General features: G+C 41.0%; 1 protein-coding gene across 1 annotated transcript in view; it reads left to right on the top strand.

Annotated features, from left to right (window-relative positions):
* ATAD5 (ATPase family AAA domain containing 5) overlaps window positions 1-15090 on the top strand; it is a 29949-nt gene that overhangs the window by 11807 nt on the left and 3052 nt on the right. The window contains exons 8-21 of the mRNA XM_079965739.1: window positions 1041-1201; window positions 1429-1573; window positions 2150-2395; window positions 4003-4099; window positions 4995-5074; window positions 5349-5494; window positions 5779-5929; window positions 7260-7406; window positions 8275-8387; window positions 10621-10714; window positions 11815-11879; window positions 12475-12640; window positions 13342-13523; window positions 14177-15000. Of these exons, the coding sequence (XP_079821865.1) occupies window positions 1041-1201; window positions 1429-1573; window positions 2150-2395; window positions 4003-4099; window positions 4995-5074; window positions 5349-5494; window positions 5779-5929; window positions 7260-7406; window positions 8275-8387; window positions 10621-10714; window positions 11815-11879; window positions 12475-12640; window positions 13342-13523; window positions 14177-15000 (2617 nt within the window). The remainder of the gene's footprint in view (window positions 1-1040; window positions 1202-1428; window positions 1574-2149; window positions 2396-4002; window positions 4100-4994; window positions 5075-5348; window positions 5495-5778; window positions 5930-7259; window positions 7407-8274; window positions 8388-10620; window positions 10715-11814; window positions 11880-12474; window positions 12641-13341; window positions 13524-14176; window positions 15001-15090) is intronic.

Consider the following 15090-nt stretch of genomic DNA (forward strand, 5'->3'; position numbering starts at 1 on the left):
GCAGTGACAAAAACAAGCACTAATTTAGTCCTTCCTCTGCTCTCCTCTGCCCCAACTACAGTGGGGCCTCGCAAGACGAAAAGAATCCGTTCCGCGAGTCTCTTCGTCTTGCGGTTTTTTCGTCTTGCGAAGCAAGCCCATTAGCGGATTAGCGCTATTAGCAGCTTAGGGGCTTAGCGGATCAGCTGATAAGCGGCTTAGCGGATCAGCTGATAAGCGGCTTAGCGGATCAGCTGATAAGCGGCTTAGCGGATCAGCTGATAATCGGCTTAGCGGATCAGCTGATAAGCGGCTTAGCGGATCAGCTGATAAGCGGCTTAGCGGATCAGCTGTTAAGCGGCTTAGCGGATCAGCTGTTAAGCGGCTTAGCGGCTTAGAAAAGGGGGGGGAGGGAAAAAACCCCGCAGGAACTCGCAAGACATTTTCGTCTTGCGAAGCAAGCCCATAGGAAATTCGTTTTGCGAAGCACCTCCAAAACGGAAAACCCTTTCGTCTAGCGGGTTTTCCGTCTTGCGAGGCATTCGTCTTGCGGGGCACCACTGTATAGACATTAATGCTGTTAAATGTTCTTTTTAATAGTTGGGAGAAATAGCATACGATCAGATAATTTTTTGTGCTTCCCTAGAGATGTATCATATTAGAAGAAGAGTAGCTGTGTAGAAGAGCCATAAGAGATAAAATGTTAAGGACAGCTTGCATACTAGCAACCTAGATATAAAGATGCACCCATTTTAAGAAGCAGATATTGGTTTTTTAACAGCACATATGGGACTGCAAAGTGCTGACAGTGCATGCCAGGGTAAGTGGATCACTGGTTTTAGTTAAAGGGACCTACCTGTCAAGTTCTTTTAGTTCAAGTGTCTGAATTCATCTGAGCTTGAATTCATCCTTTTTGTGCTGCACTGTCTGTAATGCTCTTTGCAAGGAGCCTGGCTACTATCAACAAAGAGTTTTACCAGTGGGTGAATATTTTTCTATAATTTATTCCTTGTTACCTATTTCTAAAACCCCGCTTGCTAATTGTCTTTATTCTTTCATAGGATGTTTGATGTGGAGGTTGGCACCACCCTCATCACCTCTTCTAACTAATCTGAGAGAGGTGAATTCTGAAGTAACTGATATTGCAAAACTCACTTTTCCACTTGGTGAATTTTCTGTGTTAAAAACACAGCCTGACAGTACTGATTCTCCAATTGTTGTGGTTAGTATTTACAAATCTTTATTGCCATGATGGCTTTCAGTTCATCTGTTGTTATGAAAGCTTATCATTTTGTTTTTATTAAACTGACATGTAGCAGCTTAATGTTTTTTAAATCCATAGATCACGTGCTTCCCTGTGTCTGTTAGTGTACTACTAAACTCTGTTTTTTATCTTCAAAAATATTAATTGGGTATAAATATATTGTGTTGGTTTTTTTTATTTTATAGTCTTCTGGATGGCGACCAGTTTTTTCTGAAACACAAAGGAATTGTTTGTTGGAGGAGATTCAGTCTTCCAATGCCCAGTTTCCTGTGAAACGGTTTTTTCATTTGCTGTTGAAAAAGCAAGCTGCTTACCAAACTCCTAAACAAGGTTAGCAAGTATATGTAACTGACATGTAAAATTCAGGCATGGGTAGCAAGTAAATTTCTAGCAGCACAATCCTAAGCATGTTTGCTGTTAATCGTTATTACCACTGCAGTCCCTTCCCCTAGAGGTGGCAGACCAATTGGTGGCCTGGATATATTGAAGCATTTTTGCACAGAAATAAAGCCTGTTTGTTCAATGGAACTTACTCACAGGAAAGTATACACAGGATTTCAGCCTAGGCAACTTAAAAGATCTTTGCTGAAGTCTGTGCATGCATGCAAGCAGAGTCTTTCTTTAAGCAAGTAGTGGTAGTGGTAGTGGTAGTGACAGCACCCCCCCACTTCCTCATGGGTGTTGCTGCTCCACAGAGATCTTCAGGTAGTGGGGCCATGTTTTAGAACATGGGGTTGCAGGGGGGAGCTGGAAAAACCCCACACTCTTGTGGAACACAGTGCTTTGCATATTAGCCAACGTGACTAAAGCCTATTTGTCTAGATTAGTTGGTGGTGGCAAGAGTAAGAGGTGCTAGGAATTGTTCAGTGGTATGACATGTTGCATGTTTTGTTTTTCTTTGCCTAGCAAAGCAATGTGAAGCTGTTAGCCCTGGGACAAATGCAGACTCTGACAATCGAAAAGCAACCAAAAGAAAACGAAAAGCTGAAGATCACAAATCCAAAAGAAGGAAACAAATTGGAAAAGCAGAGATTAAATTTCCAGACCAGGTTCCATGTGAAAAACAGAGTGGCATGGAAAACATAATCCCCATAATAAATTTAGATGAGACAAAAGACTCTGAACTTGGATCAGAAAGTAGTTTTGCTTCTGGTAACTTACACTTTATCCATAATATTTTAGAACATATTAAGCATGGCTGTTGTGATTAAGAACATAGTTCTTATTTAACTAGATGTGGAAGTGAATCCATTCTAAAATGGCTAATCCGAAACGTCCTCAAATTAATACATGTGCTCAAGATGAAAAATTCTTTAAAAAGGTAAAGGACCCCTGGATGGTTAAATCCAGTCAAAAGTGACTAAGGGGTGTGGTGCTCATCTCGCTTTAGGCCGAGGGAGCCAGCGTTTGTCCACAGACAGCTTTCCAGGTCATGGGGCCAGCATGACTAAACTGCTTCTGGTGGAACGGGACACTGTGACGGAAGCCAGAGCACACGGAAACGCTGTTTACCTTCCCACGACAGTGGTACCTGTTTATCTACTTGCACTGGTGTGCTTTCAAACTGCTAGGTTGGCAGGAGCTGGGACGGAGTAATGGGAGCTCACCCCGTTGCGGGGATTTGAACTGCCGACCTTTCAATCAGCAAGCCCAAGAGGCTCAGTGGATTAGACCATAGCACCAACGGTGTCTTTAAAAATATATTTATATTATAAATATTTATTGCAAAAGCACCGTATTTCAATAAACCTGTTTGCATATAATTCGCTTTCTCTTGCTCCTGACATAATAAGTGAGTTTATATATTGCAGCTAAATCCTGAATTCTGAAAAACCGCTCTGACAAGGGCAGGGGGAAACTATATTTTTCCAATAAGTTGGGATTGACATTCTGACTGCTGTTAACAGAACAGTGACATTTCAAAGTCCACCTTATCAGCGCAGTCCTCTTACGTAATGAAAGAATATATTTAACAGGTTCTTCAGAACCTCATACCCTGTTTTTTTAATGACAATTGTTATATGGATATTTGTGAAGTTACAGTCTATTGATTCACAGAGAACCTTATTGGAGCACAGCCCAGTAGACCTAAAAGGAATTAATGTACTTTAAAAAATAAGCACCATGACTTTACCAGCTGCCTTCTCTATGAGTGAAAAAAATGCTTTTTATGGTCTCTGGAAGCAATTGTTGGGAGCGGGGCACTGGGAGCAGCATACAGGAAGGGGAATCTATAATACACACTTGCTTTTTGCTTCACCATTGGGATCTTTGAGTCTATTCTACTGACTTACGGTACTATTTTATTGTAAGTTAGATTGCTGATTTAAAAATGCAAATTATATATTCAAGAGTGTCTTAACCATTTGCCTTTAGTTTCTTGCAAACATAAAGCTGTAACTTTCAATCCAGTTATTTTCAGATCCACTTATTCTGAAGCCTTCAGGGTTAGTAGCTTGAGCATTTGTCTTTGCGTTTATGTTTGTCAAAGGATCTGATAATCAGTAATACCGATTAATATTCCAGTATCCTGTGCTGTCAATTTGACAGTTACTTCTGTTGAAAATAGTAGAACTCCCTTAAACCGCTGCAGCTTTGACTATAAATATTGATCACAATTTATCTCACTGTTTCCATTCTATAGGCCAGACATTTGGGCTAAAAACATCTTCAGAAAATGAAATAATAAGTCATCTTTGTTTCTGCTTGGGGTAATGATTAAAATAGGTAATTTCTGTGTTCATGTTCATCATCTGCAGATTGTGCAAATGAAGATGTGCTCTGGACAGAAAAATACCAGCCACAGCACTCCAATGAACTTGTAGGAAACGCTGCAGCAGTTCAGAAACTACACAGGTTAGAAACTGTTGAATTTCTTGTATCTTTTTTTTTAAGTGCTTATTGCAGCAGCTGGGTTTCCATCCAGATTTTTGTGATATGTTTTGCTAGTTAAAGGTCATTCTGGTTAACTAGGTGTGACTGCACCGTGTTGGCATAGGAGAGTACCAGAGTATGTGGCTTGAGCCAGTCTCTTAACTGGTTAGGAAAACTGAGAGTGTTAAGGGTATATCAGCTGAATAGCTGGGATTCTGTTGGGTCCGTGTTGGGAGCTTCATGAAGCTCCTAAACGACTTTTATAAACACCTTTCAGTTTTAAAAGCACTGAGGGTTTCACATAAGAACCTCACCCCCTGGTGAAAACAGTCTTTGGTTATGTGCTGTTCCTTCTCTCTACTACCACCCTTTCAGTGTCGTGTTAGAACACACCGCACATTTAGAAAGTGGCTTAATTTGCATACTATGCACGCATGACTTCAGCGGCTTCTCCCACTCCCCAGTTTCTCAGCTTGTCCTGCCACCCAGACCAAAAATTGTGGTTTATAACCCACTCTGTCCAATTTATTTATTTTTCAGTATTTTTATCCCACCCTTCAACTAAAGATTGCAGGGCGGGTCACTACATAATACAGAAAGTCAGCCTTCGCCAACGGGAACATTTTGGAGAGCAGAAACTGATGAAGAAGACAATTAATAACACCACATATATAAATAATACAGATTCTCTGATGCAGTACTTCATCCGATACGAAATTATCTCTTGTGTCTTTAAGGGAAAGCAAAAATAACAGCTGCCAGTCCTGCTCATGCTAAGCCATAGCTTAGCGTGATATGAGAACCAGTCTTATACGTCCCAGTAAATAGTACAAATGTGCGCAAAGACACCAAAATAGTCCTATGTCTTTATTTTTAGGTGGCTATGTGAATGGAAAAAAAGAGCTGACTGTGAAGAAGACAGAACTCAAAAAGAAGCAAAAGGTGGCAGCCAAGATGGTACTTCAGAATCTTTCTTCAATCTGCAAAATAATGAGTTTTATATTAATAAAAATGATTTATTTCAGAAACCGAATGAAGGCTTATGAGTGGGATATAAGCTTTAGAATATGTAAGATGGTTTTAAATTTTGTTTCATCTAGGGTTATTGGTTGTTTTTTTTAAAAAATGGAAGTTGGTTTGAGTTTGCTTTTTTTTTATTAGAAAGGGAGGCATAAAAATATATATAAAATAACACAGCCAAATGTGTGTTTACTCTGATATACCTTACTAGAATCCTTTGACAATGTGGATTTTAAAGATGAGAAGTCGGACAGCGAGGAAGAGAGTGTTCTATGCAATACCATGCTGCTTATCGGTCCCCCAGGCATCGGGAAGACAGCAGCGGTTTATGCCTGCGCACAGGAGCTTGGCTTCAAGGTTTGTACAGTCATACCTCGGGTTGAATGTGCTTCGGGATGAGCGCGTTCGAGTTGCGCTCCGCGGCAACCTGGAAGTAACGGAGCATGTTACTTCCGGGTTTCGCTGCTTAGGCGCGCGCAGACATGCCGTCACTGGTTACGTGTGCTTCTAGATCCGAACAGGGCTCCAGAACAGATCCCGTTCGCATCTAGAGGTACCACTGTATTGGGTAGCTACTTACATAACAAATGTGGAACCTGCAAAGTGATTTTAACAAATCTTAATTTATAACATTCTTGCAGATATTTGAAGTTAATGCTTCTTGTCAGCGCAGCGGAAGGCAGATTCTCTCCCAGCTAAAGGAAGCTACTCAGTCTCATCAGGTGGACAAACAAGGTGTAAATGTTCATAAGCCATGCTTCTTTAACAATTACAGTAGCACTAAATCACCCAGTAAGTAATGAGCTTCTTTGTTTTATCAGTAGAGAAGTGAACAAAATTGGTTGGAACATGTATTTATTTTTTAAGATTTTATGCACCGCACCATTTTTTTTAAAAAAATGAGTTTTAGGGCAGTGTACTGTCACAGTTGCTGACTAAAAGGAATCTATGCTGTAAAATAAATGCCTTAATTTTCATGTAGGCAGAACTCAGGTGTCAGCTTGTCATGGTTGCCATTTATAGAAGTGGTATACGTACATTTTGATGGTATAATACACATTGCTAATTGGAAGAGAGTGAGGTTGACCTCCTCCTACTTCCCCTTCCCTGGCCAATATCCCAAACCTCTGCTGCTGGGCTGCAGTTAATAAGGAGCAGTTATGAGAGAAAGTCTTTGCTCATGATGGCTGACTGTCAGCTCTATGCCAAGGGATTGAGGGTGCTTCCTTCTCACAGTTCTCTTCATCGGGGCATCCCCTGTCCCCCCACACCTTGCCCATAGTAGCAGTAGTACCTCCTGGCAGGCACCATGGAAGCACACTTTTTCCAACACCACTGGGCCACATGGGTACTTTAGATTGTTCGTGGCTTTCCAGAGGTAAGGAGAGTGGAGTGCACCTTAGTACCATGGCCAAATAATGAGAACTTTTAATATATAAATGGCACTTCAGAATTTCTGGTCATGCTGACCACCTAGTGTTTATGAGTCCAGAGAGCATGCATGGAGTGAAACTTTCGGAATGGTCTTGTGGTAAAGAAGCCACACTAACCTCCCATCAGTTTCCTTTCTCCCTCAGTGAGACCAACCCCAGAGAAACTGGTCCTTGTGCCTTCTGTCTATTTGAAGATTTATGGGGCATGAAAGTAGGACGATTTTCTCGGGCAAAGGATGGCTGAGGCTTTAGAGATCACTTCATTTGGAAACTGAAATTGTATTATGAAGATGCATAAGTATTGCAAGACTGATTTTATGTGGAATACCTATATCCTGCTTCATAGCCCAGAGAGGCTCTTACAGTAGCTTTTAAAAGATTATCAGAATAAAACATCAATCAGTTTTGAGTACAGGGAACAGAAATTGCATGACACCCTTATGCAACCAGGATAATTCAGGCAGTATTTGCAGACCTTGCCCTTGCTCTTTCATGTTCCCCTGAGCGAGGCATTGGGATTGGGCAGCTGAATTTTTCTCATCTATGATGGAAGCAATCTGCCCTTGCTGGACATGGCAGCACATCTCACCATAGTCCTGCGAGGAAAGGGTGTGGAGTTCTGCAACTGGATTATGCAAGCCAATGCTTTCTCTTTCAAGTTTAAGACAAAAATAAAATGTATATTTCAGGAAAAAGCTCTCCCAGAAAAGAGAAGTCCCCAAGAAAGTTTCCCGTTTCACCCAGAAAAGTTGGATTAAAGCAAAGCTCGGCATCCAAAACACTAGCAAACTACTTCAAAATTTCTCCTAGGCCTAAGAATGAAGAAAACAGCAAAGGTAGGTTTTTAACATCACATGCGTGTGCTTGATCTTTGGAGATGGGAAACAAAAGATCATAGTGTATTTGTGTAGAAATGAACTCCCAGCATGTGTAATCAGACATGAAAACTGAGCTATAATCTATGGCAGCCATGTAAACGTAGAGTGGTTGTTCATTCTGCCAACTAAACACCTGTTGATGTGCTATTCCAGGTACAAAAGCAGAACAATGTCCTTTCCCTCACCTCCTTGGTCTTCCTTTTCCTCCGCCGCTTCCCCAACTAACACCCTCAACCTAATTGAGGTGCTGGAAGCCACTGAGTCTTACAAGTTTCTTTATAAAAAAAAACTTTCCCCTCCTTTACAAACAAATATACTTCAGTGTATCTCAGTGGTTCTTCAAGTATGTAGAAATAATTGCCTTATTTTGGGAGTTTCGCTTGCAAACAGATAGAATGGATTTAGAAGCACTGTGTATAGCTTCCATGTTCTAGCCCTGTGTTAGAACAGCACAATGAAGGTCACATGCAGTGCTCCCTGCCTCCTTTCTATCCTTTCAGTACCAGCAGAGAAACAATGAGAGCCATGGGTGCATTCTGTGTTAGTGGCTATGCATTTAAGACCAGACAAGTGATAAATCAAAAGGTTGCTGCTTGGGGAATGATTGCAAATGTTACAGAATAAAAATGTAGAGAGCACGAGCAAACTCTCAATGTACTGCTTAGATATTACAAATCATTGTAAAATCAGATCTGAGAGGAAAGGCAATCTGAAGATATTTTTATGTATATGTGGCAGACATCACACATGCTTAAGTGATTTTTTTGGCAGCATTGCTGGACCTTTCTTTTCCACTGATACAGATCCTACTATATTATTCATGCAGGATATACAGAACGCTTGCCTAAAGAAAAAGCGCAGATCCAATCTTTAAAAAAGGAAACTGGAGAAGAGGATTCCAGTAAAAAAAGTGCAACTTCTCTTATCCTCTTTGAAGAGGTAAGACATAAATGCAGGTCTTGCTTTCTGAAGAAAAAGTTTCAGCACCATCCAGAATAAAGGAAAGAGGGCCAGAGTTGGCCAGCTATGATGTATCTATCTCCCCCAACTCCCATAATACAACCTTAAAGTAAAGGTAAAGCACCCCTGACAGTAAAGTCCAGTCACAAACGACTCTGGGGTTGCGGTGCTCATCTCGCTTTAGTGGCCGAGGGAGCCAACGTTTGTCCGCAGACAGTTTTTCCGGGTCATGTGGCCAGCATGACTAAGCCGCTTCTGGCGAAACCAGAGCAGCGCACAGAAACGCTGTTTACCTTCCCACGTTATCTACTTGTACTTTAACGTGCTTTCGAACTGCTAGGTTGGCAGGAGCTGGGACTGAACTCACCCCGTCCCAGGGATTCGAACCGCCAACCTTCCGATCGGCAAGTCCTAGGCTCAGTGATTTACATCACAGCGCCACCCGCGTCCCATACAGCCTTAAAGGTAAAGGTAAAGGTACCCCTGCCCGTACGGGCCAGTCTTGACAGACTCTGGGGTTGTGCGCCCATCTCACTTAAGAGGCCAGGGGCCAGCGCTGTCCGGAGACACTTCCGGGTCACGTGGCCAGCGTGACATCGCTGCTCTGGCGAGCCAGAGCCGCACACGGAAACGCCGTTTACCTTCCCGCCGGTAAGCGGTCCCTATTTATCTACTTGCACCCGGAGGTGCTTTCGAACTGCTAGGTTGGCAGGCGCTGGGACCGAGCAGCGGGAGCGCACCCCGCCGCAGGGATTCGAACCGCCGACCTTTTGATCGGCAAGTCCTAGGCGCTGAGGCTTTAACCCACAGCGCCACCTGCGTCCCACTCCCATACAGCCTTACTATGGGTTAAATCCATTTGCACAATGGGACTTCACATTCCCACCCCTGCAGTCCCCATACCCAACACCTACTTTGGAGGGGCCTCCAAGCTTCCAGAGCAAATGCTGGATGGAGCATGGGGTGCCACAGGGTGGGGAGGGGAGGCGGCGGACAAGAGGAAGAAGAATTACCATTGCATGAGTCATTCTCACACTTTTGCATACAACCTTAGACATTTTTCTTTTAATTTTTTTTTTTTTGCCAGCACAGTTTTTGTAGCTCCCACATTCTGTACTGCCTATCAACTATCTTTTATTGTTTGAAGCTGGATTGTATTAAATTAACCATCCTTAATGTAAACATAGTGTCACTCCAGACAAAATGACAACCCATAGTTAAATAAAAAGCAAAAGCTTCTGAGTGTCCCTGCAGGCTGGAGAGCTGGGGAGGAGCTTAAGCTCATTTATGCTAAACACTAGACCATGGTTTAGCTTGATGTCCAAACATTCATACATTTTATTTGTATGCTGCTTTTCCACTAAAGGATCATGCCGAAAGCGGCTTACAACAAAGAGATAGGGATGCATTTTAAACATACACTATAAAACAATTTCATTATAACTTAGCAAAACAATAATGTAACAAGTTCATAATAACATAGCAAAACATACAATAAACAAGAATTGTTGTTTTAAATATTTTAGTAACAAGATTACTTAAACAGCATGTAGCATCCAATAGCAAAAATAAGAAGGGAACGTCACAGTTTCACCGGAGTCCTAGAAACATCCCTCTGTTGCTCACAGTGTCTCTCCTGCAGGAGCTTCTTTTAAGGCTTCCAAGGGATGGTGTTGCCAAACATGGTCAATAAGCTGGAGGACTTTTGTACTTTTAAAATTTATTCATTTATTTATTCATAATTCTGTCAGTTTCCTTTCTTTTTTTACATTTGTATAACTGATAAAGGTTTACAAATGCCATCTCTAGTGCACTGGGTTTCAAGTGATGTGAAAAGCAGTCTCACTGCTTTCTCCATATTCCCCGTAGCAAAAGAAAGTTGAATAGGTAGAATATTTATGTTATTCTGAATTTTATTTGCTTGATTTGATCTAGAACTGCACATATTCTAGTTCTGATGTTGTATATTTAAACTTAAAAAATATATGGATTGGATGCAGAATAAATTAGTTAAGTCCCATTGATTTCAATGGGAATGTAATGACTTGTCTCACCGATTTCAATGGGAACTATATTTGGTTAACTTAGTCTGAATTCAATCCTATTTTTGTACTCAAACATCATACCAGATCTGGAATCATTTGAAAAACAGAAAAAGCAAATATGAAATCTGTTGGACGTTATATGAATAAACACTTTCCACTTCTCATAGGTTGATGTAATATTTGATGAAGATGTTGGATTTCTAAATGCAATAAAAACATTCATGAGCACTACCAAGAGACCTGTCATTCTTACTACCAATGGTGAGTATTATGATGATGATTCCAAGTATCTTATTAATGCTTTGAATAAGTGAACATTAGAACAGTGAAATTTCTGTTTTGGAGTTTGAGAAAACAGTTTGAAATCTTGAATTCAAGAAGGTTTCTCAGGCAATGCAGGGGGGATGCCTAACCCTTTTTCCTATGGGTGCTTTCTGCTCAAAGTAACTGTTTACTTTTCAGCACCCTATGCTGAGGGAACAAAACATGCTGTTCCTTTTATGGTTGTTTGTAGGCTGGTCTCTCTTAGAAACAGCATAGTGGTTCTAATTCATTCTGCAACCCCATTTGTTGTGCCCACAGTTTGTCTTTTCTGAGTCTCGCCCCACAAGTCGGCACCCTACTTCTGTTTCCACCGTTATCTTTGTTATTCACCATACTACGTGGGTAGCGCTGTGGTCTAAACCACTGAGCCTCTTGGGCTTGCCGATTGGAAGGTCGGGGGTTCGAATCCGCGCGATGGGGTGAGCTCCTGTTGCTCTGTCCCAGCTCCTGCCAACCTAGCAGTTTGAGAGCACGCCAGTGCAAGTAGATAAATAGGTACCGCTGCGGTGGGAAGGTAAACAGTGTTTCTGTGCGCTCTGGTTTCCGTTATGGTGTCCTGCTGTGCCAGAAGCAGTTTAGTCATGCTGGCCACATGACCCGGAAAGCTGTCTGTGGACAAACGCAGGCTCCCTTGGCCTGAAAGCGACATGAGCGTCACAACCCCATAGTTGCCTTTGACTGGTCTTAACTGTCCAGGGGTCTTTTTCCTTACCTTACACCATACTACACAATATGTAGGGCAGTTCTTCACCTGTTTTCACACAGAGTGAACTCTTCCTCTAGGACTTGTATAAATGTTGGCAGAACAGCAGTGGGAACTCTTTTCCTATTCAAGAGCTATTGGAGAGTAGAAGCATTGAAGATTGGCTTCTGTCTCTCTCTCCCCCCCCCCCCCACCCCATGCATCTTTTTCTCCTTTTCTCCTGTTGTAATATAAGTTAACTATAATATGTTCAGGGCTCACATTCTAATATTACATTAAAATAATTCTCAATGGTCAAATTTTAAAAGGCTTTACTTCTGAATCTTTTGTGTAGATCCATCATTTAGTTTAATATTTGATGGCTGCCTAGAAGAAATCACCTTCAGTATACCTTCTATGGTAAGTCTTTCACTTTTGGAATATAAAACAAGCAGTTTACGATTTCTTAGTATGACAAAACGTGGACCCAACTATTATTGCAACTGCAGTTGAATTCATAGATTTGTGAAATTTATGCATTAGTTAAAGCATCACCCATGCAAGAGGCTTTAAGACAGCTCTGCAGTGACAGCAAATCTTTACAAATAATGCACCATACAGCACGGTTGACTTGTAACCCTCTACTTTTTAGTAGTTAAATAGGATTTAACACTGCAGTTAGGAACACAGGAAGCTGCCTTATACTGAGTCAGATAATTGCTCTGTCTAGCTTAGCTTTGTCTGCACTGGCTGGCAGCAGCTTTCCAGTCGTACCTGGAGATGCTAGGGACTGAACCTGGGACATTCTGTATGCAAAGCAGATGCCCTATCAGTGAGCTACAGCTCTTCCCCTAAAGCTTCAAATTTTGCTTACATGTGTTGTATTTAAACATTACCCATTCATGGCAGACAGCGTTAGTTAGTAGGTACAGATTCTTACCATGTAAAGTAACATTCTACTGTTGTGTTTTTTCCCCAGATTGTATTATTGATTTTTGAATTTGTTTTGTTTTAGATAAATGTTGCCAGCTATCTCCAAGTTCTCTGTTTGGCTGAGAACTTAAGAATGGATATAAGAGATCTTGCTGCTTTGTTAACTGCAAATAATTGTGACGTCAGACAAAGTATTCTGTACTTACAGTTCTGGGTTCGGAGTGGCGGCGGCTATTTAAAAGAAAAAGGTATGGTACTGCACAGCAAGTCTGCCCAGCTGGGGTGGTGAACAAAGTAGTTCACATGTCAAAATTGTTTGTTGTTGTTTATCTGGGTAAACAGTTAAAATGCTTTTTAAAAACCCACTTTATTTGTCTATTAGAAAGAACAATGGAACTGCTAAGAAAATGTTGCAATGTATCCTTGATTCCTAACAGACAGCTCTTGTTCAGAGTTCCAGCTAGCTTATATCCTCCTCCAGGATACTAAAGTGTAAGGAGACAAAGCAGGCCAATTCATTGTCCTTTCCCCTTGGTTTTTTTGGTTTCTTTTTCCAGCTGATGGCATTCTCGGGCTGCTTTTTTGGGTATTTTTAACGTTTTTAACTTCTGCATACATCTGCTTTCACCTGAGTATATGACACCCTTTAGGATCCAATCCTGTTGGCACTCAGTCACCAGAATTTGTTATTAGAGAGAGTTAGTGTGATTTTTATTGGATAAATGAAGCAGCAACATAGAACAGATGAGGAAATTACAGAATGAAGCTGCAACAAGGGGAAACTAGACTAAAAGAAGTAAATCAAATGAGTAATGGCAGCAGAGAAAATATCCAAATTTCAAAAAATCTATACCAAGAATATATATTTTTTTAAAAAAGGAACAGAACTGCTACACTGCTGTCAGAGCTTATCATTGTTATGAATTCCATTTGAAACTCTTGTTTATAGGAAGACAGAGAGAGGTAAGTGGCAAAGAACAGATTATTTGCATTGAAGATGCAACCAGCTCCAAGATCAGTAAACCTGGCCCTCCAGTGAATCTTCCAAAATGTGACACTGGCTGCACTGAGAACTTGCTTGGCCTTAAGAACATCTTTTTGCCTTCCGAAGATTTGTTCCAATTTCTTAAGGTACGTTTATTTTGGTACAATGAACTTCCCTAGGGCATGTTGCTGATTAATGACATAAATGAAGCAGAATACTATTACAACAAATTGTTTGCGGCATCTCAAAGACTTTTTAAAAAAATGTTTGGTTCATGCATTTTTGTAGGTGGAAGTCAAATTAGCACTATCCAAGTAGAATGGATGAGCAACCATGTTGGCACATGAAAAATACTTTAGAGAGGGAACTCCTAGGGAATTAAACACACACACACACACACACACACACACACACACACACATTGTTTACTCACTTAAACCAAAGTTGCACAGTTCTGCGCTTATAATAGCTGCTTTAGAAAATACTATTTCATCTGGTTTATTGTTTTCATGTTTAAGAACAGGCCTGTCCAACCGATCTACTGGTCAATCGCTGGGCGTCCCTGGTTGATTGTGGGATCCACCGCGCCCCCCCCCCAAAAAAAAAGCTCAACAATTCTGGTCAACCCATTGGGTTGACCAGTTTATTTATAGTTGGGAATAAACTGCCAGTTTATTTATAGTTGGGAGTAGATCGCAGTCTCTTGGAAGTTGGACACCTCAGCTTTAGAGTGACTGTATATGCTACAAATCTGTTAAAGAAAATTTTAAAACTCATTTGTTAATTCCATCTTTCACAGCATGAAATCACAACAAAAGAAGACTGGAGTAGACTGACAGATCTGCTCAGAGAGTTCCAGATGAAGAATATAGACTTTATTTATAGCAATCTTGAATTCATTTTACCTTTACCAGTCAATATACTTCCAGAACCAACGGTAATGGCTAATCCTTCATGTAACACATTTACAGAAAACGATTCAAGTAGTAAGTCTTTGGATAGCGATTGCTTAGAGGAAACAAGCCCTGTGAAAAAGGTTAAACGGACAAAGCGCCAAAGAATTACGGCTTTCTTAGATGATAGTGATTTATTTGAAAGTGATTTAGACTATTCTGGTTTCATTACTTTACCATCTGACATGCCTAGTTCATGCTTGGAAGAAGAAAAGGGTGGACTGGAACCTGCGATGGGTAACACAGCAGTACTGGACAGTGGAACGCCAACAAAAGCAAAGAGCTCTGCACCAGCATACCAGTGCCTAAATTCAGTAACTGAATTTGTGGACAACATGTCTTTCTTAGATTATTGCTTCAATGGGACGTATCAAGAATCAAAACAATCATGTAAATATGAGGAATTTATTTGGACAAAAGGGAAGATAAAAAATGGTCTGTCGGATGAGTTCAGCATGGAGCATAATGACTGGTGGAACTTCAAAAGCTCTGCTGAGCTGAAAGCAACTGCAGAGGCACTCAGTTTTCACAAGTGCATTAAGACAATTTCAAAAATTATGGAAAGTAACTCTAGCAGGACTCCTGGGAAGGATGAACTGGAAGAACTTGCACTCAATGTTTCAAAAGACAGAGCCGATTTATACTTTGGTCAGTCAATAGCTAATTCCAGGTAAGGTCAAAATACCACAGGTGTATGCTGAATAACAGGAAAAAGGATGCATTTTTCAGTATATAAAGTTCCAGGGAGAGCAAGGGCTTC

The sequence above is a fragment of the Podarcis cretensis genome (assembly GCF_951804945.1).
Source record: "Podarcis cretensis genome assembly, chromosome: 2".
NCBI classification, from domain to species: domain Eukaryota; kingdom Metazoa; phylum Chordata; class Lepidosauria; order Squamata; family Lacertidae; genus Podarcis; species Podarcis cretensis.